This window comes from Solanum stenotomum, chromosome 9 (genome assembly GCF_019186545.1).
Source record: "Solanum stenotomum isolate F172 chromosome 9, ASM1918654v1, whole genome shotgun sequence".
Lineage (NCBI taxonomy): Eukaryota > Viridiplantae > Streptophyta > Magnoliopsida > Solanales > Solanaceae > Solanum > Solanum stenotomum.
Genome location: NC_064290.1, coordinates 785,850 through 810,237, shown reverse-complemented (window position 1 = coordinate 810,237; position 24,388 = coordinate 785,850). Strand labels below are relative to the sequence as shown.

Genomic DNA, 24,388 nt, shown 5'->3' with positions numbered 1-24,388 from the left:
TATACAAAAAAATAGTTCTAAAAAATAAAATGTAGTTGTTCTCTTCACATGTTCATATGATATCTACACAATTTAACGTGGAATACAAGTGCAAAGCACGTGTGCTTAGATGACAAGAAAAATATACAACAAATATCGTCTACAAGGTAATATTAGTGAGATATGACTAATTACATGACTGAACCTCTTCAAATTGAAATAATTATCTACATTATTGCATTTAACTAATAATATTTTTCATCGACCATCTTCATAGGTTCGCGTGAATAAGATATATATATATATATATGATGATCCATATTAAACATTCACAAATGAATCTGCAATAATATTTTGTGCAAATTTAATTATTCAAATATCCGCTTAAATAAGCGATTTTATTTACTATAACATATATTTTCTAAATTATTATCGAAAAACTAGTCCAATAAAATATTGATAGCTCTTTTTTATACATTTAACAACACTAAAAGATAGGATTAGGTGGCTTTGAAATTAACAAAACAAAATCTGCACCACATGTTGGTTCGCGTGAATAAGATATTACTTTACTATATAAGAAGAGTGAATAAATTCACTCCTCTTTCGACATGTGGCACCAAAAAAAAGGAGAGGGTTGAACATAAGTGTGAATGTGAGGGTATTTTGGATATTTAAAAATACCCTCACATTCACACTTATCTACTAAAAAAAAATTACTATATAATATATATAACGTATAATATAAGTACTACATAAGTGTGAAAGTGAGGGTATTTTGGGTATTTAAAAATACCCTCACATTCACACTTATCTACTAAAAAAAATATATATAAGTAGTAGATTTAAATATATTTAAAAATAATATAAGTAATACTATACTTAGTATGCTTAAAAATAGTAAAAACTACATAAAAAGTATTACATATCATATTACAATAATTAACAATTATTTGACACTTTCAATTCTATCAATGCCATATAAATTAGGATAAAAAAGGTAACATTTATATTCAAAAATAATATAAGTAATACTATACATTACAATAATTAATAGCTTAAATATTTAAAAGTTATATAAAAAATTTAATTGACTCTCTAAATTCTATTGCTACCACATAAAATGGATTATATGATAAACATATATTGTTTGAAATTGACGAAAAAGAAACTATAAATTACAATAATTAACAAAAAAAATTGTCGGCTCCAAAAAATCTATCAATTAAGAACATATATTGTTTCAAATTGACGAAAAAGAAACTATAAATTACAATAATTAACAAAAAAATTCTCTCGACTCCAACAAATCTATCAATTAATGCCACATAAATTGGGACATGGAAAATAACATATATTCTTTAAAAATTAAGTTCAAAATGTACTATAAAATACAATAATTAACAACTTAATATAGTAAAGAGACATATAAAAAATGGTTAATATTTGAAATTTTGCATGTGCCACGTAAATTAGAACAAAGAGAGTAATAAATATTATTTTCAAAATTCTGTAAAAAAAAGGTACTACAAATCACAATAGCTAACAATTTAAAATATTTTTAGAATCATATAAAAATTTCAATAACTTCTCAAATTTCATAATATATGACATAAGAAGAGGGAATAACCAATATATTTATAAAAAGAAATGACATATAAAATGAAATGGACAGAGTATTAGTTTTTGAAAATGGAAAAGGACAAAACACATATAAAATTAAAAGACATATAAAAAAAAGTTGGTTTAACTCTCAAACATAAAAAGTAACATATGTTATTAAAAACTTTAATAAAAAGTACTATAATTTACAATAAATAATAACTTAAAATATCTACAAGACAACAAAAAAAAGACTAATTTTTGTACTGCTTGTGTCACATAAATTAGGATTGGGATGATTTTAAAATTTTAATTTTGGTTATACATTATAAAATAGCCGAAAAATTGAATGATATAATTTTTTTAAAAATAACCGAATGAATCGTCCTATCGATAACCCTAATGTTACTTCTACTCTGTTTATTTTTACTTAAATTTAGAAAGATATGTTTCATTTCTACCCTCAATCTTATCGGTACATTTATTTGCTATTTGAAATTGAAATTAAAAAGACAAATGACAAATAAGTTTTTATATTAGCTCACTTATGAGCAAAATATATTATAACAATCTTTACTAATTTTATAACAATACATAAACTATACTCTCTCCGTCCCATATTAGATGGGCACTTCCAACTTTACACGGTGATTAAGAAATCATTAATACATTGGAAGACTTCACCATTTTACCCTTTGTTTATATCAATGCACATTGAAATGAGTTACAAAAAATACACATACAATATAGGAATGGTCATATTAATTGTAGGGTAAAATGGAAAAGAATTAATTAATTCTATCCTAATTTAATAAGTGCTCAAATAATATGAAAAAATTTTTTTTAGTAAGATTCTCATCTAATATGGGACGGAGAGAGTAACAATATAACTTTATTAATGTTGGGCCCGGGCAGCGCCCGGGCTTTCTTTACTAGTATATATATATATGACGATCCACATTAAACATTCACAAACGAATTTGTAATAATATTTTGTGCAAAGTTAATTATTCAAATCTCCGCTTAAATAAGCGATTTTATGTACTATAACATATATTATCTGAATTGATAATCACGTGCGACGCACGTGTCAAAAAACTAATCCAATAAAATATTAATAGCTTTTTTTTATTCATTTAAACAACACTAAAAAATAGGATTAGGTGGCTTTTTTGAAGTTAACAAAACAAATTTTATATACTATAACATATATTTTCTGAATTGATAATCATGTGCGACGCACGTGTCGAAAATCTAATCCAATAAAATATTGATAGCTCTTTTTTATACATTTAAACAGCACATGATTAGGTGGCTTTGATGTTAACAAAACAAAATCTGCACCACATGTAATAATAAGTCGGTTTTCTACTTTGTTGTTTCTGGAATTTGACACTTCACTTCTGTGGGCTTAATTCTAAAACCTTAAAACCCCTCAATAAACCTTTGTCCTTTTCATCTTTTCTTTAGAAAGGGTTTCAGTTTTGGGAAATTGGGGCTGAGCTGTAGTTTGTGTGAAGTGAAAAATGGGGAGACTATTTTTGGTGGATCTTGAAGGCAAAACTTACAATTGCAAATTCTGCAAAACCCAACTTGGTCAAGTTGATGATCTTGTTTCAAAGGTACAATTTTCCCCCCTTTTTTTAATCTTTTGGTTTTTTTTTTTTTGTGGTTGAATTACTAGATATAGGTATGGAATTCTGATCTTTCATTGACATATGGTTGTATATCACTGTTGGGTACAAGTAAAAATCTCAGCTTTTGTAGATTTTTTTTGATTTGTTTTTTAAATTAGCTTTTATAGCTAGTAAATGAGTAATTTTTATGTTGTTTAGTACAATTGTAACATGTTTCTGGTTAATTCTGAAGTTTCAAATGTTCTTCCAAGTATTATGAGGATTGAGGATTCATCATGAATCTGAATTAACCATTAGGAAAATGGGTTATTTAAGTTAAGGATGGAAGAGTGTGGAGATTTTATTTGACTATTAAAATTTTGTTGTTGATATGATCCAGAAATGAGTGACTACTTCAGGGGAGATAGAAGTGACGTGTAAAGACGTTTGGAAGTTTTCAAGCATGTTGGATCATGTTGATTTTATGTATATACATGGATGTTTGAACAAAATAGTTTATAGTTTAGCTATATTTTCTATTTCTTTGTTGAAGGAGATCTCTTGGGAGAAGTTTTTCCCAAGCTGGATCATACGTGATGCGAAGGATACATTTGAATTCTGTAGTTGTTGATGCAGTAATACAAAGTGTTCAGTTCCGGTGAAAAAATTTCATGAATCTGACAAGTTTTATGTTGGCTGCTAAGCATACATTGACCCTCCTCTTTTCTTTCTATATATATATACTTATATATACCGAGTCTCGGGTGAGCCTTGTGGGTGACGTGGCACCCCCTCGACCCTTAGTAGATCCTCCCTTGGTTAAAAGCATTTCCTTTTTTCACTCATAAGTAAAATATATGAATAAGAATTGTCTAGCACCAACAGGTGATGTAAGTTGGAATTCTTGAAGCAAGTAAAATTAATTGAAACTTTAATTGGAACTTAAGAAGTTCCTTTTATCTCATTGTGTATGAACTGTTAGTTTACATGCTTTGTCGTGGTTTATTGCATGAGAAAATTGTGTTTCGTCTTTGCTGCATAAATTGCAATTCAGTTTGCAATGTTTAACTATGTCTGACAAAATCTCCTTTATGCTATTTATTCAGGCTTTTCATTGCCGCAATGGAAAAGCATACCTGTTCAATAATGTGTGAGTGGCCTCTAATTATTCTCAACATCAGATTGATAGTATACATTGCTATTTCATGAATCAGTGCTTTTGTTTTACAAGTGATTTAATTTGTCAGTAAACCTGCATCCATTCATGAGTGACAACTGGTGCTTTCTTTTTGGGGCTTGTACGTTACTGTATCTGTTGTCGGGAGAATGTGCTGTTTAATATGTTTGGCGCATCATTCATGCGTAGTGGATAGGTGTTTCTCTTAATTGGTAAAGTGTCATGTTACCATTGATAATCTGTTGCGTCTATTTTCAGTGAGTTTCAGGCAATACCGTCATTTTTATTCAACAGAATGTCATTTGAGACCAAGCATTTGTGAAATGTATGATATTCCCTGTTTGGACTTTTTTTTTAAAAATGGTAGAGGTTTTATTAACAATAGTACCAAGATGGTACAAAAGTACAAGCCACCAAAAAGTCAAGTAGCAACCATTCTTTGTTCTTATTATTATTCCTTTAAATTTCTGGGGTGGGAGGTTATAGATATAAATGGCTCTTGCAAAGAAATGCACTTTAGGCATATAGGAACTTCTCACATTTAATTTGATTCAAAATGCTTTGTCATGCTTTCTATAGTATTTTGCCACGATTTTTGTACTTCCGTTATTTCTTTTTCAATCTGCATTGATATGGTTTTTTCCTTGAGTTGAGGGTCAATAGGAAACAATCTCTCTACGTCCCAAGGTAGGCGTATTGTTTGGGTACACTCTACCCTCCCCAAACCCCGCTTGTGGGATTACACTGGCTACATAGTTGTTGTTAGTTGCAAGTTCCAATGGTTTGCTCATCATCAGCATCAGTTAGTTATTTTTGTGCATGACTATTTGACTTAGGCCACAGTTGGATATAGTGTTACTCAGTTGTCCAAGGTATGTACTGTACATGCATACGTATGTATGCTTGCATTCTTCTTGCCCATCTACTTTCAAGACTTCAGTTTCCCTGGTAATGCCTGGTCTGTCCAGATGGTATGTTGTCATTAGCAACTATAGTTCAAGTTTTCATAGTTTCATTAATGAGATATCCACCTAGTAAGTCAAAAATGGAAGATAATGCTGCATGCTGGATGGAATCTGTACTTTTATTGTCGACTCAGTTTTCTGAGCGGTTGTAGTTGGTCGAAGACCACTTTGCTTTTTTAAAGACGTTGCTATGTTTAAAGCTTATTTTCTGACAGGAAGCTAAGCTGAATCGTCTTACAGCGGAAATTGGTTATTTAATTCAGGGTTGAACGGATTAGTTTATGTCAAAACATCTAGTTCAGTGGTCTTCTTTACTTGGCTTTCTTGATTTTGCAAGAGACGTGTGTTGTTAGCTCCATTATCTGTTCTTTTATCCTTTCCTGGCCTGATCAGACTATGTTTCTTTTCCAATTCATATGATGTAATTTTTCACCTTCTTTCTTTGTGTAGGGTAAATATAACTTTTGGACAGAGCGAGGAGAGGACGATGCTCTCTGGAAAGCACACTGTGACAGATATATTTTGTTGTTGCTGTGGGCAGATTCTTGGCTGGAAATATGTAATCCCTTTTATTCCTTCTTCTTTGTCCATAGGCAGCAACGCGTAGAGCCAAAACGTACAACCATGGGAACACACATAAAAAGTTCCTTCTATTATCTTTTGAGGGATATGAATCGGTGTATATAAGCTAAATTCACACGGTATATGTAACACGCGTAGTTCTATTAACGACTAATATTTGTGTCTCATTCACACAGGAGAAAGCCCATGAGAAAAGCCAGAAGTACAAAGAAGGGAAATTTGTCCTTGAAAGGTTTATTACTCTCTCCCCCTCTCTATCTTTTTTATAGTAAAAAAAAGAGTTACGTTAATTCGCATTAACATTTTATCGTGAAAAACAATATGCTCATTTCAAGTGTTCGTAACATAACATTTCTATGCTGTTGATAATGTGTGTGGAACAGAGGCAGGATCATTGATGGTGAAGTTGATTCTGAATTCTACATTGATACTCGTGCAAGCACAAGTGATGGTGAAGATACAATGTAAATAGTGGGAGCTTAGTGCACCGATTTGCAGATATTTGTATCTTGTAGACTTAGCAAAAGAATAGTTGTATCTTATCTGGAGATCTCCTCAAGTTTGTGGATATAGAAACTAAGTTACTGCAGAAGTGCTTTTTATTTAATATGGTTGACTAAAGTAAATGTTTTATTGGTCTTACATGTTTTGTGTGCTTCCTTCATTATATTAGTCTGCTCAGCATGGTTTGTTATGTTTATTTAGGAATGTGCTTGCTTACGCTTTAAGAAAAAAACTAAACATGTATATTCTCAAATAGGGATAAAATTCCACCCGATGATCGAGTTTGGTGTGGCGAGTGTAGTATCTCAAAAAGGATGTAAGCTAAATACACATATATATATTCAAATAGGGATCAAATTTCACCCAATCAGCCGATTGAGTTTGGTGCAGAGAGTGTGGTATCCTAAAAAGGAAGGCCGTAAACTAATATATAGATTTACATAGGGATCAAATTCCATCCGATCACTTGATTGAGGTTGGTATAGCGAGTGTGGAATCTAAAATGGATGCTACTTGGTCTTTCCTTTCGATCAAATTCATTGAATAGACTTGATCCAATCACTCGATTGAGGTTGGTATAGCGAGTGTGGAATCTAAAAAGGATGCTACTTGGTTTTTTCTTTGATCAAATTCATTGAATAGACTTGCTTAACGTTCATAGTTTATATCTCTATAACTCTATATGATTTGCAATTTGCGATATATATAAGAGTTCTATTTTAAAATGGACGTAAATTATTAGTTTCATCTCCAAACTATTGATAGTTTTAAAAAAACACAATCTAATTGATAAACTAAATGTAGATACATCCTCAATATACAACATGACATAACAAGTGGTCTCAAACTCTTGTACAAACATGAGACTCTTAATAAATGAATCGAAAGAAGTGTTGAAAATATCTTAAATTAGGCGAGAATTTAAGGGTGTATTAAGATAATGAATCTTTCAAAGTCTCGTACATGAGAGTCTTAACAAAAGAGTGTTGAATACATAACTTGGCAATTTTTTTTTGAAGGTTGTTAATAGTTCTGAAACAAATAAGCACAGTTTGCTAAGATAATGGATACTATATATGTATGGGGTTGAGTGTGTTGGGCACCATCCAGATCCTTTCACCAAACCAAACGAACCTCCTTTCCTTCTTCCAAATCCGAATTTACATATGCAGATTTTCCAATATTGATTGCAATTAGCGATTCGTTTATCTGCGGTTTGCTTTTTGGTATTCCAATTTTGTTAACGAAGAAGAAGAAGTAAATCCGAACACAATGGGAGAACGCAAGTCTTCATCTAAGAAAAAATCTTCCAGAAAGAAGAGGCTCAAAGTTTCCTCTAAGGTATCTTTTTCAACTCTCCTTTTCGATGCTTTCCATTTATTCGCATAATAACATTCGTTCGCTTGCTCAGTATTATGTATAATGTTCCTGTATGGTGTGTTGCTTTCTTTCTATTTCGTTTTGAATTATTGTGTGTAGTTATGTATTTTAGGGTTTATCTTCATCTTAAACTAAAGTTATTGAACTTTGTTTTGTATCAAATAAAATCACTCAACTTAAGGTTTTTATTTCTAATCTCCTTTAATTTGCTTTTTAAGGGCTTAAGTTTTTTCTGTTTACTGAATTAATTTTTGTGATGTTATGGAATATTTGTTAATGTCCTTTTGTAGTGATGCTAATAGTTCCCTTTTTACTGGTGGTGGAAATAGGGAAGATAATTAAAACTAATGGTTAGTTATCTGCTATGTTCCAAAAATGTTAGTTACACCCGTGTTGGATCCTCCTAAAATGCACTACTTTTGGAGGATAGAACACATACCCGGCGACATTTTTGAAGAGTCCGAACAACATAAGTTATATGTACCCTCTGTTGAACATAAGTCCAAGCAACATATGTAATTAGCTGGTTTAACTTTTGGGTCTTTTCATGTGTGTACCATCAGGGGATGTTTTTTGGGGGATAAAAATTAAGATAGCCGTTCTATTAGCTAAAAATTAAAATGAAACTGTTTTCCAAGAACAAGGGTCAAAAAGTAATTCAGAAGGCTGGTTATTTTGGGTATAATACTTGTAGGAGTTGACATTACTGAACTGGGAGAATGTAAGTCCTACTCCTTCCAGTTTGTTTAGAAGGGATTATTTCCATGTAAATATTCATATACAAATCTGTAATATGATAAGGCTTCATGTGATATAGCTCATGATCGCTCGTAGGAGTATTAAGTCACATTGCATAGTCATTTGAATCGCTATAGTTAGAGTTCCATGAATCATTTATTGTTCTTTGTATTTTTTTTTGTTTTCTGCTATATCCGCAAAATAACCTTAGTGGAGCAAATCTAGAGTTATTTATCAAAAGAAACAATTATCTGCACCTGTTAATACTTGGTATCTTTTAGAAGCCACCATGGAAAAACGGATATCTAAGATCTTGTATTAAATATATTCTCTTTTGTTTCAATTTGTAATTCCTTAACTGACACTTAGAAGAAAGAATTATGAAAGACTTTATAATGCTTGATCATTCCAGCACACTTTGTACACTCTTTATTGAATATATTTAATACCCAAATATTCATGGAGATGTTTTCACGAGATATTGCATTATATTTTTAATTAATATTAGGCATGCTTTCGTAGAACAATGTAAGGTTACCTCCTGTTTTCTTATCAATACATTCTAATCTTGTCTCTGGCAATTCCAATTTATCATCCTTCATTAGACATCTTCATGTGTTGTGTGGTTAGATACGCAAGAGAAAAAGCAGAAGAAACAAATCCAAGAAGTTATCCAGTTCCGAGGATGACTCGTCATCTTCTGCTTCCTCTGATTAATCTAGCAGTCCACAGTCTTTGTCCTCTGATTCAGAGGTTGATTATAGTAGGAAAAAATGTAGGCACTCACGTGATATGAAACGCGTGAAGAAAAGAACTTGGAGAAGATATTCAAGCCGAGATGTCAGTGATAGTTCACCCCCTGTAAAGAAAAGAAAACGGTCAAATAGAAAGAGTCTTAATTATGGGAGAAAAGTGCAGAAGAAGAAGCGAAAGAGACACGCTAGTATTAGCTCCACGAACAGTGACTCAAGAAGTTGTTCTAGTTGCCAAAGTTAAAATAGTATTAGCTCCGAGGTAGAGATTCTAAGAGCTTTTCCACTTGCCAAGATGCAACTAATAGTGGTAAATAGGAAGCGATAACAAAATTGAGTTTAATTAAAATACATTTGCATATACTACTTAAGGTTCCAAATATTTATAGTTTTAACAAATTAATCTTGTCTTAAAATACCTGACATCTGAAGATTTTTTTTTATTATATCTAAGTTTTAAATTTTCTAATTTAATTAGTAAAGTCAGTTTAAAAAAAAAAATTAATTAGTAAAGTATTATTACTGATTAAAGAGAAATAAATAAAAAGTAATATAAACAAGTATACTTATGATTAAAAATATTACTATAAATACTTTTGCAAAGCGATGTCCAAATAAAATAGGCATAATATATAAATATATCTTTTAATTTATCTTCCATACTAAGACAAATGTATCTATTTGTTTAATTTATATAAGTTTAAGAGTCTATTTGTACATATTTAAAATTGAAGGGCATAACTATTTGCTTAAGCTAAATTAAAAGCACGTTTATAAAATACAACATAAAATATGATCTCAAATTCTTGTGGTGAGCATAAGACTATTTATAAAAGATCAGAGAAGTATTGAAAAATACTCTAAACTTGGTGAAAATTTAGAATTAATTTTACTCATGTTACAAGACAAAAAAGCGTATTTACATGTATGTACTAAAGTAAAGATATTTTTAAGGTTGTTGAAACAATATGATCGAGTTTAGGGGTATTGGGAAGTAATAAGTACATACATATTACGGTAAAATACAAGTTAGAGATAAGCAAGCAGGTGCAGCTTGCTATGATAATGGATACAATATATCTATGAGTTTGAGTGTGTTGCCGGATCCGAATTCACAATTATCGATTCGTTCATCTGCGGTTTGCTTTTTGCTATTCCAATTTTGTTTACAAAGAAGAAGAAGAAGTGAATCCGAACACAATGGGAGAACGGAAGTCTTCATCTGAGAAAAAATCTTCCAAAAAGAAGAGACTCAAAGTTTCCTCTAAGGTATTTTTTTCAACTCTCCTTTTCGATGCTTTCCATTTATTCACATAATAACATTCGTTTCGCTTGCTCAGTATTATGTATAATGTTCCTGTATGCTGTGTTGATCTCTTTCTATTTCGTTATGAATTTCTGTGTATAGTTATGTATTTTAGGGTTTATGTAGAATTTATTGAACTTTGTTTTGTATCAAATAAAATCACTCAACTTTAAGGTTTTTATTTTCAATAATCTTAAAAGGTTATTGAATTATGAGAATTCACCTTTAATTTGATTTTTAAGGGCTTATGTTTTTTCTAGTTTACTGAATTAATTTTTGTCATGTTATGGAATATTTGTAAATGTTTTCCTTTTGTAGTGATGCTAATAGTTCCCTTTTTACTGGTGGTGGAAATATGGAAGAGAATTAAAAATAATGGTTAGTAATTTGCTATGTTGCTCGGACTCTCCAAATATGTTGTTGAATCTGTGTTGGATCTTCCCATAATGCACTACTTTTGGGGGATACGACACACACACGACAACATTTTTAAGGAGTCTGAACAACATAAGCTGTTTGTACCCTCTGTTGAACCTAAGTCCAAGCAACATATGTAATTAGCTGGTTTAACTTTTGGGTCTTTTCATGTGTGTATCATTAGGGGATGTTTTTTGGGGGACAAAAATTAAGCTAGCCGTTCTTTTAGCTAAAAATTAAAATGAAACTGTTTTCCAAGAACAAGGGTCAAAAAGTAGTTCAAAAGGCTGGTTATTTTGGGTACAATACTTATATGAGTTGACATTACTGAACTGGGAGAATATAAGTCCTACTCCTTCCAGTTTGTTTAGAAGGGATTATTTTTCATGTAAATATTCATATACAAATCTGTAATATGGTAAGGCTTCATGTGGTATAGCTCATGATCGCTCGTGGGAGTGTTAAGTCACATTGCATAGTCATTTGAATCGTTATAGTTAGAGTTCCTTGAATCGTTTATTGTTCTTTGTATTTTTTTTGTTTTCTGCTCTATCCGCAAAATAAACTTAGTGGAGCAAATCTAGAGTTATTTATCCAAAAAAACAATTATCTGCACCTGTTAATACTTGGTATGTTTCAATTTGTAATTCATTAACTGACACTCAGAAAAAAGAATTATGAAAGACTTTATAATGCTTGATCATGCCAGCACACTTTGTACACTATTTATTGCATTATATTTTTAATTAATATTAGGCATGCTTTCTGTAGAACAATGTTAGGTTACCTCCTGTTTTCTTATGAATTCCAATTTATTATCCTTCATTATACATCTTAATGTGTTTGTGGTTAGATACGGAAGAGAAAAAGCAGAAGAAACAAATTCAAGAAGTTATCCAGTTCTGAGGATGACTAGTCATCTTCTGCTTCCTCTGATTATTCTAGCAGTCCACAGTCTTTGTCCCCCGATTCAGAGGTTGATTATAGTATGAAAAAACGTAGGCACTCACTTGATATAAAACACGTGAAGAAAAGAACTCGGAGAAGATCTTCAAGCCGAGATGTCAGTGAGGGTTCACCCCTTGTAAAGAAAAGAAAACGGTCAAATAGAAAGAGTCTTGATTATGGGAGAAAAGTGCAGAAGAAGAAGCGAAAGAGACACACTAGTATTAGCTCCACGAACAGTGACTCAAGAAGTTGTTCTAGGAAAATAGTATTAGCTCCAGAGGTAGAGATTTTAAGAGCTTTTCCACTTACCAAGATACACCTAATAGTGGTAAATAGGAAGCGATAACGAAATTGAGTTTGATTAAAAGACATTTTACTTAAGGTTCCAAATATTTATAGTTTTAACAAATTAATCTTGTCTTAAAATACTTGACGTCTGAAGAATTTTTTTTATTATATCTAAGTTTTAAATTTTCTAATTTAATTAGTAAAGTATTATTACTGATTAAAGAGAAATAAATAAAAAGTAATATAAACAAGTGTACTTATGATTAAAAATATTACTATAAATACTTTTGCAAAGCGATGTCCAAATAAAATAGGCATAATATATAAATATATCTTTTAATTTGTCTTCCATACTAAGACGAATGTATCTATTTGTTTAATTTATATAAGTTTAAGAGTCGATTTATACATATTTAAAATTGAAGGGCATAAATATTTGCTTAAGCTAAATTAAAAACACGTTTATGTATTATCATTCATATATATATATATATATATATATATATTATTAAAAGTGGGAAGCTCTAAAGTGCAAAGTTGGATTACCATTTTACCCCTACACTATATAGAAATATTATAAATTATATATATTAATTAATTATTAATTATTAATCCAACTCAAAAGTTAATTTTTTATTTATCAATTATGAGTTGTGTCTCTTCAATGGCTCAATCCCATTTTCCAGCAACCATACAACTTCAGCTATTTAAACCGTATATTATTTTCTGTTTTCAAAGCTTTTAGTTAGTTTTCCATATTAAATTAAATATTTTCTGTTTTAAAAGCGTTTAGTCAGACTCTTTCGTTTTGGAATATGAATAGTTATTTTCATTTTCTATATATGTATTGTAAATTAATTATCATTTTTTACTTCTAATCTTTTTTACAATTTTCTCCTGTATTTGCTTAGCCTTTGTGTTTGCTAATTACTAATTTTTATTTATTTTTCTTTGTTTCAGATATTATCTTGCAATTGTGAACTCTTCCCTTCTTCATCGCATCATCAGCTACATAATAGATATGATAGTCATATCATTGGAGTTATGCCTAGTCATGAAGAAGGTAAACATACATTAGGCCAATTCACTAGGAATCTTTTTAGTTTGTTAAGATGTGTCTCATAAGGAAATATAGAGAACTTGTATTGTTTGAGATCCATAAATTAGTAGTAAATACTAGAATGAAATGAGTCCAAATAGAGTGAAATAAATAGTGAGAATGCATATGCCGACTCTAAGAAGCATGTAATTGAGGTATGGTTGTAATGGGGTTAAAAAGAGTAATAGAAGTAGATGGATCGTTGTAGCCGATAAGTAACTGCTAACAAACTGATATACAAACATTATGAGTTTTGTCATCTATACTATATTGTTACATGCTATAGAGTTTGACGAAATGATAGCAGAAACTTTTACTAGAAAACAAAGTAAAGCTTAATGTTGACCAAACAACATCATCTGAACTTAAGTGCTTGGGTCCAGTAATCTCGAATTGGGCTTTGGACTGTCATCACATATATACATAGCATATGCATAATCATAAACAAGGATTGTGCCATTGTCTTTAGAAAATTGCACCACTTTAGTCACTCTGATGCTGTCAAATCAGTGGATTATTTCAACCATTTGTATTAAGTTCTAGCTTGTTTGTGAATATGGATTGCTTATGTTATTTCGCAATACTATTGTATTAAACGTTTTAGTTAATATTCTCATATAAAATTTACACATGAAGGATTCATAATCTTGAATCAAACAAAGAAAGTTGTACATGCAATAATCTATTAGAAATAAATATGATTTTTTTTCAAGTGTACCCCGTGAAATTGACAACGATACATTATACATCTTAAAGAAGACATATGTTAATCAATATTTCAACACTATGAAATACAATTATTATTCGGAAACAACATCTTGATATGTATGTGGATATAAGGAGGAGACTATAGTTTGTTAAAAATAAGACACAAACTTTAAGATATGAAACATTTACAAACATAATCAATGTTACTTATGTTTTATCTATAAATTATATGTTATTGAAATATTAAAAAAATAAGGAAAGTGCCACACTGAGTATAAGATATATGAGAACTACATAAGAAAAATGTTACACCAATTCAATTGACTGTTTATAGCTACAAACAATTACCCTTTCCTAAATTTAGTCACTTATTACTTACATGTTTTAGCATCATCTATATCATTTTTAAAAATTGTACTAATTAACATGGGACACACGTGCGTTGCACGTGTCCAGAAACTAGTTCAATAAAATATTGATAGCTCGTTTTTGTACATTTAAACAACACTAAAAGATAGGATTAGGTGGCTTTGAAGTTAACAAAACAAAATCTGCACCACATGTAATAATAAGTTGTTTTCTACTTTGTTGTTTCTGGAATTTGACACTTCACTTCTGTGGGCTAAATTCTAAAATCTTAAGACCCCTCAATAAACCTTGTCTTTTCATCTTTTCTTTAAGAAGGGTTTCAGTTTTGGGAAATTGGGGCTGAGCTGCAGTTTGTGTGAAGTGAAAAATGGGGAGAGTATTTTTGGTGGATCTTGAAGGCAAAACTTACAATTGCAAATTCTGCAAAACCCAACTTGCCCGTGCTGATCAACTTATTTCCAAGGTACGATTTTTTATTTTTTATTTTTATTTTTTGGTTGAATGACTAGATCTAGCTATGTAAAATCCTGATCTTTCATTTGACATGGTTATATATCACTTCTCGGTACAAGTAAAAATCTCACCTTTTTTATAGGTAGTAAATAAGTAATTTTTGTGTTGTTTAGTGCAAATGAAATGCTTTTCTTGTTAATTCAGAAGTTTCAAATTTTACGAATTCATCAATCCTCATCATGAATTTGAATTGACCATTAGGAAAATGGTTTATTGAGTTAGGGATGGAAGAGTGTGCAGATTTTATTTGTCTCTAAAAAAATGTTGTTGATAAGATCCAGGAATGAGTGACTACTTCATGAGAGATAGCAGTGACGTGTGAAGACGTTTGGAAGCTCTCAAGCATGTTGGATCATGTCGATTTTATGTGTATTCCTAGATGTTTGAACAAAATAGTTCATAGTTTAGCTAGATTTTCTATTTCTTTGTTGAAGGAGATCTCTTGGGAGAGGTTTTTCCCAAGTTGGATCGTGCATGATGCTAAGGGTACATTTGAATTTCGTAGCTGTTGATGCAATAATACAAAGTGTTTAGTTTCGGTGAAAAAGTTCATGAATTTGACAAGTTTAATGTTGGTTGCCAAGCATACATTAACCCTCCTCCTTTGTTTAAGTGTGGGACTTATTAAACACGTCGTTTTAAATAAGAACTCAATTGTAGATTCTTCTTCATTGCGTGTGCTAAAAGCAAAGTTGCATTTGGGATTTGGAGGTTTGGGGTGCAACTTTGCTTTGAACATAGACATCTTGCTATTTAAACAGGGAAGGTTGTCTTCTCTTTTAGAGGAAAGAAAAGATTTTGGGGATAGAAAGAAGGCAACAAAAATAATTAAAAAAATCAAACAAGGTTAAATTCAACAATAAAGTCTAAAAGAATCACTACTAAGAAAAAGGAGGAGAATAGGTGAAATGCCTAACTCCTTAATTGCCCAGTGAAGCAAACAAAATAGTTAAAGTACTGTAGAGGGCTGGAATCGAACTCACGCAACCTAGAAGGAATTTCCGGAGTTTTGCCAGTGGCGTCATGTATTATTTTATTCAATGAGTGGCACGTTAACTATTTATTCTATATATATATATATATATATATTTATATGTACCGAGTTTCGGGTGAGACTTTTTGGTGACGTGGCACCCCCTTGGCCCTTAGTAGATCCTCCCCTGGTTAAAAGCAACTCCTTTTTTCACTCGTAAGTAAAATATATGCATAAGAATTGTCTAGCACCAATAGGTGATGTAAGTTGGAATTCTCGAAGCAAGTAAAATTAATTGGAACTCAAGAAGTTTCTTTTATCTCATTGTGTATGAACTGTCAGTTTACTTTCTTTGTCGTGGTATATTGCATGAGAAAATTGTGTTTCGTCTTTGCTGCATAAATTGCATTTCATTTTGCAATGGTTAACTATGTCTGACAAAATCTCCTTTATGCTATTTATTCAGGCTTTTCATTGCAGCAGTGGAAGAGCATACCTGTTCAATAAAGTGTGAGTGGCCTCTAACGTCATATTGATAGTATACATTGCTATTTCATGAATCTGTATTTTTGTTTTACAAGTGATTTAATTTGTCAATAAACCTGCATCCATTCGTGAGTGACAACTGGTGCTTTCTTTTTGGGGCTTGTACGATATTGTATCTGTTGTCGGGAGAAAGTGCTGTTTAATATGTTTGGCACATCATTCAGACGCAGTTGATAGGCGTTTCTCCTAATTGGTTAAATGTTACGTCACCATTAACAACCTGTTGCGTCTATTTTCAGTGAGTTATAGGCAATACGGTCATTTTTATTCAACAGAATGCCATTTGTGACCAAGTATTTGTGGAATGAATGATATTGCCTGTCCCGACATTTTTTTTTTTGAAATGGTAGAGGTTTTATTAATAATAGTACCAAGATGGTACAAAAAGTACAAGCCACCAAAAAGACAAGTAGCAACCCTTCTTTGTTCTTATTATTATTCCTTTAAATTTCGGGGGGTGGGGGGTTATAGATATAAATGGCTATTGCAAAGAAATGCACTTGAGGGATGAGGCATGTAGGAACTTCTCACATTTGATTCAAAATACTTTGTCATGCTTTCTATAGTATTTTGCCATGATTTCTGAACTTCCGTTATTTCTTTTTCAATCTTCTTTGATATGTTTATCCTTGAGCCGAGGGTCTATAGGAAACAACCTCTCTACCTCCAAAGGTAGGCGTATGGTTTGGGCACACTCTACCCTCCCCAGACCCCGGCTATAGGATTACATTGGCCAAGTAGTTGTTGTTAATTGCAAGTTCCAATGGCTCACTCAACATCAGCATCAGCTAGATATTATGTGCATTTGAGCATAACTGTTTGACTTAGGCCACATTTGGATATAGGGTTTGCTCAATTGTCCGAGGTATGTACTGTACGTACATACATACGTATGTATGCTTGAATTCTTCTTGCCCATCTACTTTCAAGATTTTGGTTTCCCTGGATTAGCCTGGCTGCCCAGATTGTATGTTGTCATCAGCAACTATAATTCAAATTTTCATAGTTTCATTAATGAGTTATCGACCTAGCAAGTCAAAACAGAAGACAATGCTGCATGCTGGATGGAATCTGTACTTTTGCATGGTTGCTTGGTGTAGACTGGAGTTTTCTGAGCGGCTGTAGTTGGTAGAAGACCACTTTCCTTTTTTAAAGATGTTGCTATGTTTAAAGCTTATTTTCTGACAGGAAGCTATGCTGAATCATCTTACTGCAGAAGCTTGTTCTTTAATTAGGGGTTGAATGGATTAGTTTATGTCATGGTTGGTAAGTGGTGATCTCTTACCCGGAGTACAATCTAGTTCAGTGGTCTTCTTTACTTTGCTTTCTTGATTTGTGCAAGAGATGTGTGTTGTTAGCTCCATTTTCTGTTCTTTTCTCCTTCCTCGGCCTGATCAGATTATGTTTCTTTTCCAATTCATATGATGGAATTTTTCACCTTTCTTTCTTTGTGTTATTCAGGGTAAATATATATTTTGGACAGACCGAGGAGAGGACATTGCTTTCCGAAACGCACACTGTGACGGATATATTTTGTCGTCGCTGTGGGCAGATTCTTGGCTGGAAATATGTAATTCCTCTCATCCCCTCTTCTTTTTCCATACGCACCAACACGTAGAGCCAAAAAATACAACCGTGGGAACAAACACACAAAAAGTTCCTTTTATTGTCTTTTGGGGGATATGAATTGGTGTATGTAAGCTAAACTCACTCAGTTTATGTAACATGTGTAGTTCCATTAACGACTAATATTGGTGTCTCGTTTACACAGGAGAAAACCCATGAGGAAAGCCAGAAGTACAAAGAAGGGAAATTTGTCCTTGAAAGGTTTTATTACTCTCTCACCCTCTTTACATTTTTATAGCAAAAAAATAATTGCGTTAATTCGCATTACATTTTATCGTAAAAAATCAATATGCTCATTTTAAGTGTTCCTAATATAACATTTCTTTGTTGTTGATAATGTGTGTCGAACAGAGTCAGGATTATTGATGGTGAATTTGATTCTAAATTCTACATTGATACTCGTTCAAGCTCAAGTGATGATGAAGATACAATGTAAATTGTGGGAGCTTAGTGTACCGATTTGCAGATACTTGTATCTTGTAGACTTAGGAAAAAAATAGTTGTATCTTGTCGAAGATCTCCTAAAGTTTGTGGATGTAGAAACTAAGTTGCTGCAGAAGTGTTTTCTAATCAATATGCTCGACTTAAGTTAATGTTTTAGTGGTCTTGCATGTTTTTTGTGCTTATTCTGTTCAGAATGGTTCGTTATGCTTTCTCTATTATTTGTGATGGATTGAGTTTGGTGTAGCAAGAGTCGTATCTCAAGAAGGATGTAAACTATATATATATATATATATACTAGTTTCACGGCATGTGCGGTGTACGTGTGTATCGTATCATATCGTATACAATATTGTAAAATAGAATTAATATTACTAAATTAAAGCTTTTTAGTAAATAATTATAATTTAAAGAATATAGGACAAGTGATTATAAATGATTAATACAAATTATCATAGAGTTACTTATTGTTTAGATCAAAATGACAAGATATAATTGAAACTTTTCAAAATACATTCAAAGTTTAAATATGGGGAGAAAGTGATATTTCTTGAGTAGTATTGTTTTTTACTTCACTCAATTTTGTAAACAAATTTAACCAATAATATAGAAATAAATATCACTATAAAAAAGGTCACCAATAGCAGTGGCATACCCACCCTTACCAAACTTCGTCGGAAAATTACATTGTATATAGAGGTTAAATTTTGGTTTAGTAAATACTCCCTTTGTCTCATTTTATATGTCATCCTTTTCTATAAATAGTTGATCCATAATACTTGTCATTTCATAAAATTAATGCATAGATTACCATATTGTTCCTTTTTTATCCTTGTGAGTTATTAGTCTTGAAAATATATATTTGACCAACTTAGAAAAGCTAAGTAAATGATTAATGTTCAATAGTTAAATTAATTAATAAAAATAAATTAATTTATATTCATTGATTGAAAACTTAAGTTCCAAAAAATTTAAATAAGAGTAGAAAGATAAAATTACATTATTTCTTAATGCAAATGCAAAGTAAAAATATGACATATAAAACGGAACGGAGGGAGTACATATATAAACATTGAAACCTCTTAACACAAGTTAAATATGTATTTTTCCACTTTCAATACATTAGTTTATTTAATTGTATTTGATATGGACCCACAATTTTCTTTCAATTTTCAATTAAACTATACCCTCTCTCTCTCCTCTCTAGTTTTAATTGCAATTTTAAAGGACAATTTATACCCCACAATCCACATGTCAACTTGTTAATAGATCCTCACACAAATTTTGTTGGTTGTATCTTGCTCAAAATAATTTTTCAACATGAGACTCTTTATAAAATAATTTATACAACATAAAATATGATCTCAATTTCTTGCACAAGCATAAGACTCTTTATAATAGAACAATCTTAGTGTTGAAAAATACTCTAAACTTGATGAAAATTTAGAATTAATTTCACTCATGTTACAAGATTGAAAGCTTATTTACATGTATGTACTATAGTAAAGATATTTTTAAGGTTGTTGAAACAATATGATCGAGTTTAGGGGTATTGNCGTTTCGCTTGCTCAGTATTATGTATAATGTTCCTGTATGCTGTGTTGATCTCTTTCTATTTCGTTATGAATTTCTGTGTATAGTTATGTATTTTAGGGTTTATGTAGAATTTATTGAACTTTGTTTTGTATCAAATAAAATCACTCAACTTTAAGGTTTTTATTTTCAATAATCTTAAAAGGTTATTGAATTATGAGAATTCACCTTTAATTTGATTTTTAAGGGCTTATGTTTTTTCTAGTTTACTGAATTAATTTTTGTCATGTTATGGAATATTTGTAAATGTTTTCCTTTTGTAGTGATGCTAATAGTTCCCTTTTTACTGGTGGTGGAAATATGGAAGAGAATTAAAAATAATGGTTAGTAATTTGCTATGTTGCTCGGACTCTCCAAATATGTTGTTGAATCTGTGTTGGATCTTCCCATAATGCACTACTTTTGGGGGATACGACACACACACGACAACATTTTTAAGGAGTCTGAACAACATAAGCTGTTTGTACCCTCTGTTGAACCTAAGTCCAAGCAACATATGTAATTAGCTGGTTTAACTTTTGGGTCTTTTCATGTGTGTATCATTAGGGGATGTTTTTTGGGGGACAAAAATTAAGCTAGCCGTTCTTTTAGCTAAAAATTAAAATGAAACTGTTTTCCAAGAACAAGGGTCAAAAAGTAGTTCAAAAGGCTGGTTATTTTGGGTACAATACTTATATGAGTTGACATTACTGAACTGGGAGAATATAAGTCCTACTCCTTCCAGTTTGTTTAGAAGGGATTATTTTTCATGTAAATATTCATATACAAATCTGTAATATGGTAAGGCTTCATGTGGTATAGCTCATGATCGCTCGTGGGAGTGTTAAGTCACATTGCATAGTCATTTGAATCGTTATAGTTAGAGTTCCTTGAATCGTTTATTGTTCTTTGTATTTTTTTTGTTTTCTGCTCTATCCGCAAAATAAACTTAGTGGAGCAAATCTAGAGTCATTTATCCAAAAAAACAATTATCTGCACCTGTTAATACTTGGTATCTTTTAGAAGCCACCATGGAAAAAAGGATAATCTTGTATTAAATACATTCTCTTTTGTTTCAATTTGTAATTCGTTAACTGACACTCTGAAGAAAGAATTATGAAAGACTTTATAATGCTTGATCATGCCAGCACACTTTGTACACTATTTATTGCATTATATTTTTAATTTATATTAGGCATGCTTTCTGTAGAACAATGTAAGGTTACCTCCTGTTTTCTTATGAATTCCAATTTATTATCCTTCATTATACATCTTCATGTGTTGTGTGGTTAGATACGGAAGAGAAAAAACAGAAGAAACAAATTCAAGAAGTTATCCAATTCTGAGGATGACTAGTCATCTTCTGCTTCCTCTGATTATTCTAGCAGTCCACAGTCTTTGTCCTCCGATTCAGAGGTTGATTATAGTATGAAAAAATGTAGGCACTCACGTGATATAAAACACGTGAAGAAAAGAACTCGGAGAAGATCTTCAAGCCGAGATGTCAGTGAGGGTTCACCCCCTTTAAAGAAAAGAAAACGGTCAAATAGAAAGAGTCTTGATTATGGGAGAAAAGTGCAGAAGAAGAAGCGAAAGAGACACGCTAGTATTAACTCCACTAACAGTGACTCAAGAAGCTGTTCTAGGAAAATAGTATTAGCTCCAGAGGTAGAGATTTTAAGAGCTTTTCCACTTGCCAAGATACAACTAATAGTGGTAAATAGGAACCGATAACGAAATTGAGTTTGATTAAAAGACATTTGCATATACTACTTAAGGTTCCAAATATTTATAGTTTTAACAAATTAATCTTGTCTTAAAATACCTGACGTCTGAAGAATTTTTTTTATTATATCTAAGTTTTAAATTTTCTAATTTAATTAGTAAAGTATTATTACTGATTAAAGAGAAATAAATAAAAAGTAATATAAACAAGTATACTTATGATTAAAAATATTACTATAAATACTTTTGCAAAGCGATGTCCAAATAAATAGGCATAATATGTAAATATATCTTTTAATTTGTCTTCCATACTAAGACGAATGTATCTATTTGTTTAATTTATATAAGTTTAATAGTCGATTTATACATATTTAAAATTGATGGGCATAAATATTTGCTTAGGCTAAATTAAAAACACGTTTATGTATTATCATTCATATACATATATATATATATATTATTAAAAGTTGGAAGCTCCAAAGTGCAAAGTTGGATTACCATTTTACCCCTACACTATATAAAAATATTATAAATTATATATATTAATTAATTATTAATTATTAATCCAACTCAAAAGTTAATTTTTTATTTATCAATTATGAGTTATGTCTCTTCAATGGCTCAATCCCATTTTCCAGCAACCATGCAACTTCAGCTATTTAAACCGTATATTATTTTCTGTTTTCAAAGCATTTAGCTAGTTTTCCCTATTAAATTAAATATTTTCTGTTTTCAAAGCATTTAGTTAGTTATCCGTATTAAATTAAATATTTTCATTTTTCTAATCATTTAATAGACTCTTTCGTTTTGGAATATGAATAGTTATTTTCATTTTCTATATATGTATTGTAAATTAATTATCATTTTTTACTTCTAATCTTTTTTACAATTTTATGATAGTCATATCATTGGAGTTATGCCTAGTCATGAAGAAGGTAAACATACATTAGGCCAATTCACTAGGAATCTTTTTAGTTTGTTGAGACGTGTCTCATAAGGAAATATAGAGAACTTGTATTGTTTGAGATCCATAAATTAGTAGTAAATACTAGAATGAAATGAGTCCAAATAGAGTGAAATAAATAGTGAGAATACATATGCCGACTCTAAGAAGCATGTAATTGAGGTATGGTTGTAATGGGGTTAAAAAGAGTAATAGAAGTAGATGGATCGTTGTAGCCGATAAGTAACTGCTAACAAACTGATATACAAACATTATGAGTTTTGTCATCTATACTATACTGTTACATGCTATAGGGTTTGACGAAATGATAGCAGAAACTTTTACTAGAAAACAAAGTAAAGCTTAATGTTGACCAAACAACATCATCTGAACTTACGTGCTTGGGTCCAGTAATCTCGAATTGGGCTTTGGACTGTCATCACATATATACATAGCATATGCATAATCATAAACAAGGATTGTGCCATTGTCTTTAGAAAATTGCACCACTTTAGTCACCCTGATGCTGTCAAATCAGTTGGATTATTTCAACCATTTGTATTAAGTTCTAGCTTGTTTGTGAATATGGATTGATTATGTTATTTCGTAATACTATTATATTAAACATTTTAGTTAATATTCTCATATAAAATTTACACATGAAGGATTCATAATCTTGAATCAAACAAAGAAAGTTGTACATGCAATATCTATTACAAATAAATATAATTTTTTTTCAAGTGTACCCCGTGAAATTGACAACGATACATTATCCATCTTAAAGAAGACATATGTTAATCAATATTTCTACACTATGAAATACAATTTTTTTTTTTTTTTTGAAATATGAAATACAATTATTATTCGGAAACAACATCTTGATATGTATGTGGATATAAGGAGGAGATTATAGTTTGTTAAAAATAAGACACAAACTTTAAGATATGAAACATTTACAAACATAATCAATGTTACTTATGTTTTACCTATAAATTATATGTTATTGAAATATTAAAAAAATAAGGAAAGTGCCACACTAAGTATAAGATATATGAGAACTACATAAGAAAAATGTTACACCAATTCAATTGACTGTTTATAGCTACAAACAATTGCCCTTTCCTAAATTTAGTCACTTATTACTTACATGTTTTAGCATCATCTATATCATTTTTAAAAATTGTACTAATTAACATGGGACACATGTGCATTAGGACACACGTGCAACGCACGTGTCCAGAAACTAGTGCAATTAAATATTGATAGCTCGTGTTTATACATTTAAACAGCACTAAAAGATAGGATTAGGTGGCTTTGAAGTTAACAAAACAAAATCTGCACCACATGTAATAATAAGTTGTTTTCTACTTTGTTGTTTCTGGAATTTGACACTTCACTTATGTGGGCTAAATTCTAAAATCTAAAGACCCCTCAATAAACCTTGTCTTTTCATCTTTTCTTTAAGAAGGGTTTCAGTTTTGGGAAATTGGGGCTGAGCTGCAGTTTGTGTGGAGTGAAAAATGGGGAGAGTATTTTTGGTGGATCTTGAAGGCAAAACTTACAATTGCAAATTCTGCAAAACCCAACTTGCCCGTGCTGATCAACTTATTTCCAAGGTA

At 31.1% G+C, this 24,388-nt stretch overlaps 2 protein-coding genes across 22 annotated transcripts in view; both read left to right on the top strand.

Annotated features, from left to right (window-relative positions):
- The first annotated feature begins 2,978 nt into the window (after positions 1-2,978).
- On the top strand, positions 2,979-6,563 carry LOC125875499 (protein yippee-like At5g53940). The gene is made up of 5 exons (XM_049556479.1): positions 2,979-3,203; positions 4,304-4,347; positions 5,790-5,898; positions 6,098-6,153; positions 6,305-6,563. Exons 1-5 carry the CDS (start codon positions 3,108-3,110, stop codon positions 6,387-6,389), a joined length of 390 nt encoding a protein of 129 aa, XP_049412436.1. The 5' UTR covers positions 2,979-3,107; the 3' UTR covers positions 6,390-6,563.
- An 844-nt stretch (positions 6,564-7,407) lies between these two features.
- LOC125875479 (protein yippee-like At5g53940) overlaps positions 7,408-24,388 on the top strand; it is a 32,444-nt gene continuing 15,463 nt past the window's right edge. For 3 of the 21 annotated variants that reach the window (XM_049556452.1, XM_049556446.1, XM_049556447.1), the window contains exon 1: positions 22,719-22,761. Coding sequence is in view for 10 of the 21 variants with exons in the window: in XM_049556454.1 (XP_049412411.1) it covers positions 14,798-14,893; positions 16,383-16,426; positions 17,924-18,032; positions 18,234-18,289; positions 18,440-18,524 (390 nt within the window). In the remaining 11 variants the exon portion in view is untranslated. Of the gene's footprint in view, positions 7,767-10,311; positions 10,565-13,214; positions 13,318-14,745; positions 14,894-16,194; positions 16,427-17,923; positions 18,033-18,233; positions 18,290-18,439; positions 18,760-22,718; positions 22,762-24,234; positions 24,386-24,388 lie in introns of those variants that run through there. The other 18 variants (XM_049556442.1, XM_049556445.1, XM_049556440.1 and 15 more) reach the window with 15 other exon arrangements.

Excerpts from the sequence above, each read along its gene's own strand:
- LOC125875499 (XM_049556479.1), top strand. The coding sequence starts at position 3,108 with ATGGGGAGACTATTTTTGGTGGATCTTGAAGGCAAAACTTACAATTGC. Across the intron at positions 4,348-5,789 it reads GCATACCTGTTCAATAATGT|GGTAAATATAACTTTTGGAC; the intron begins GTGAGTGGCCTC and ends TTCTTTGTGTAG. Across the intron at positions 6,154-6,304 it reads GGGAAATTTGTCCTTGAAAG|AGGCAGGATCATTGATGGTG; the intron begins GTTTATTACTCT and ends TGTGTGGAACAG.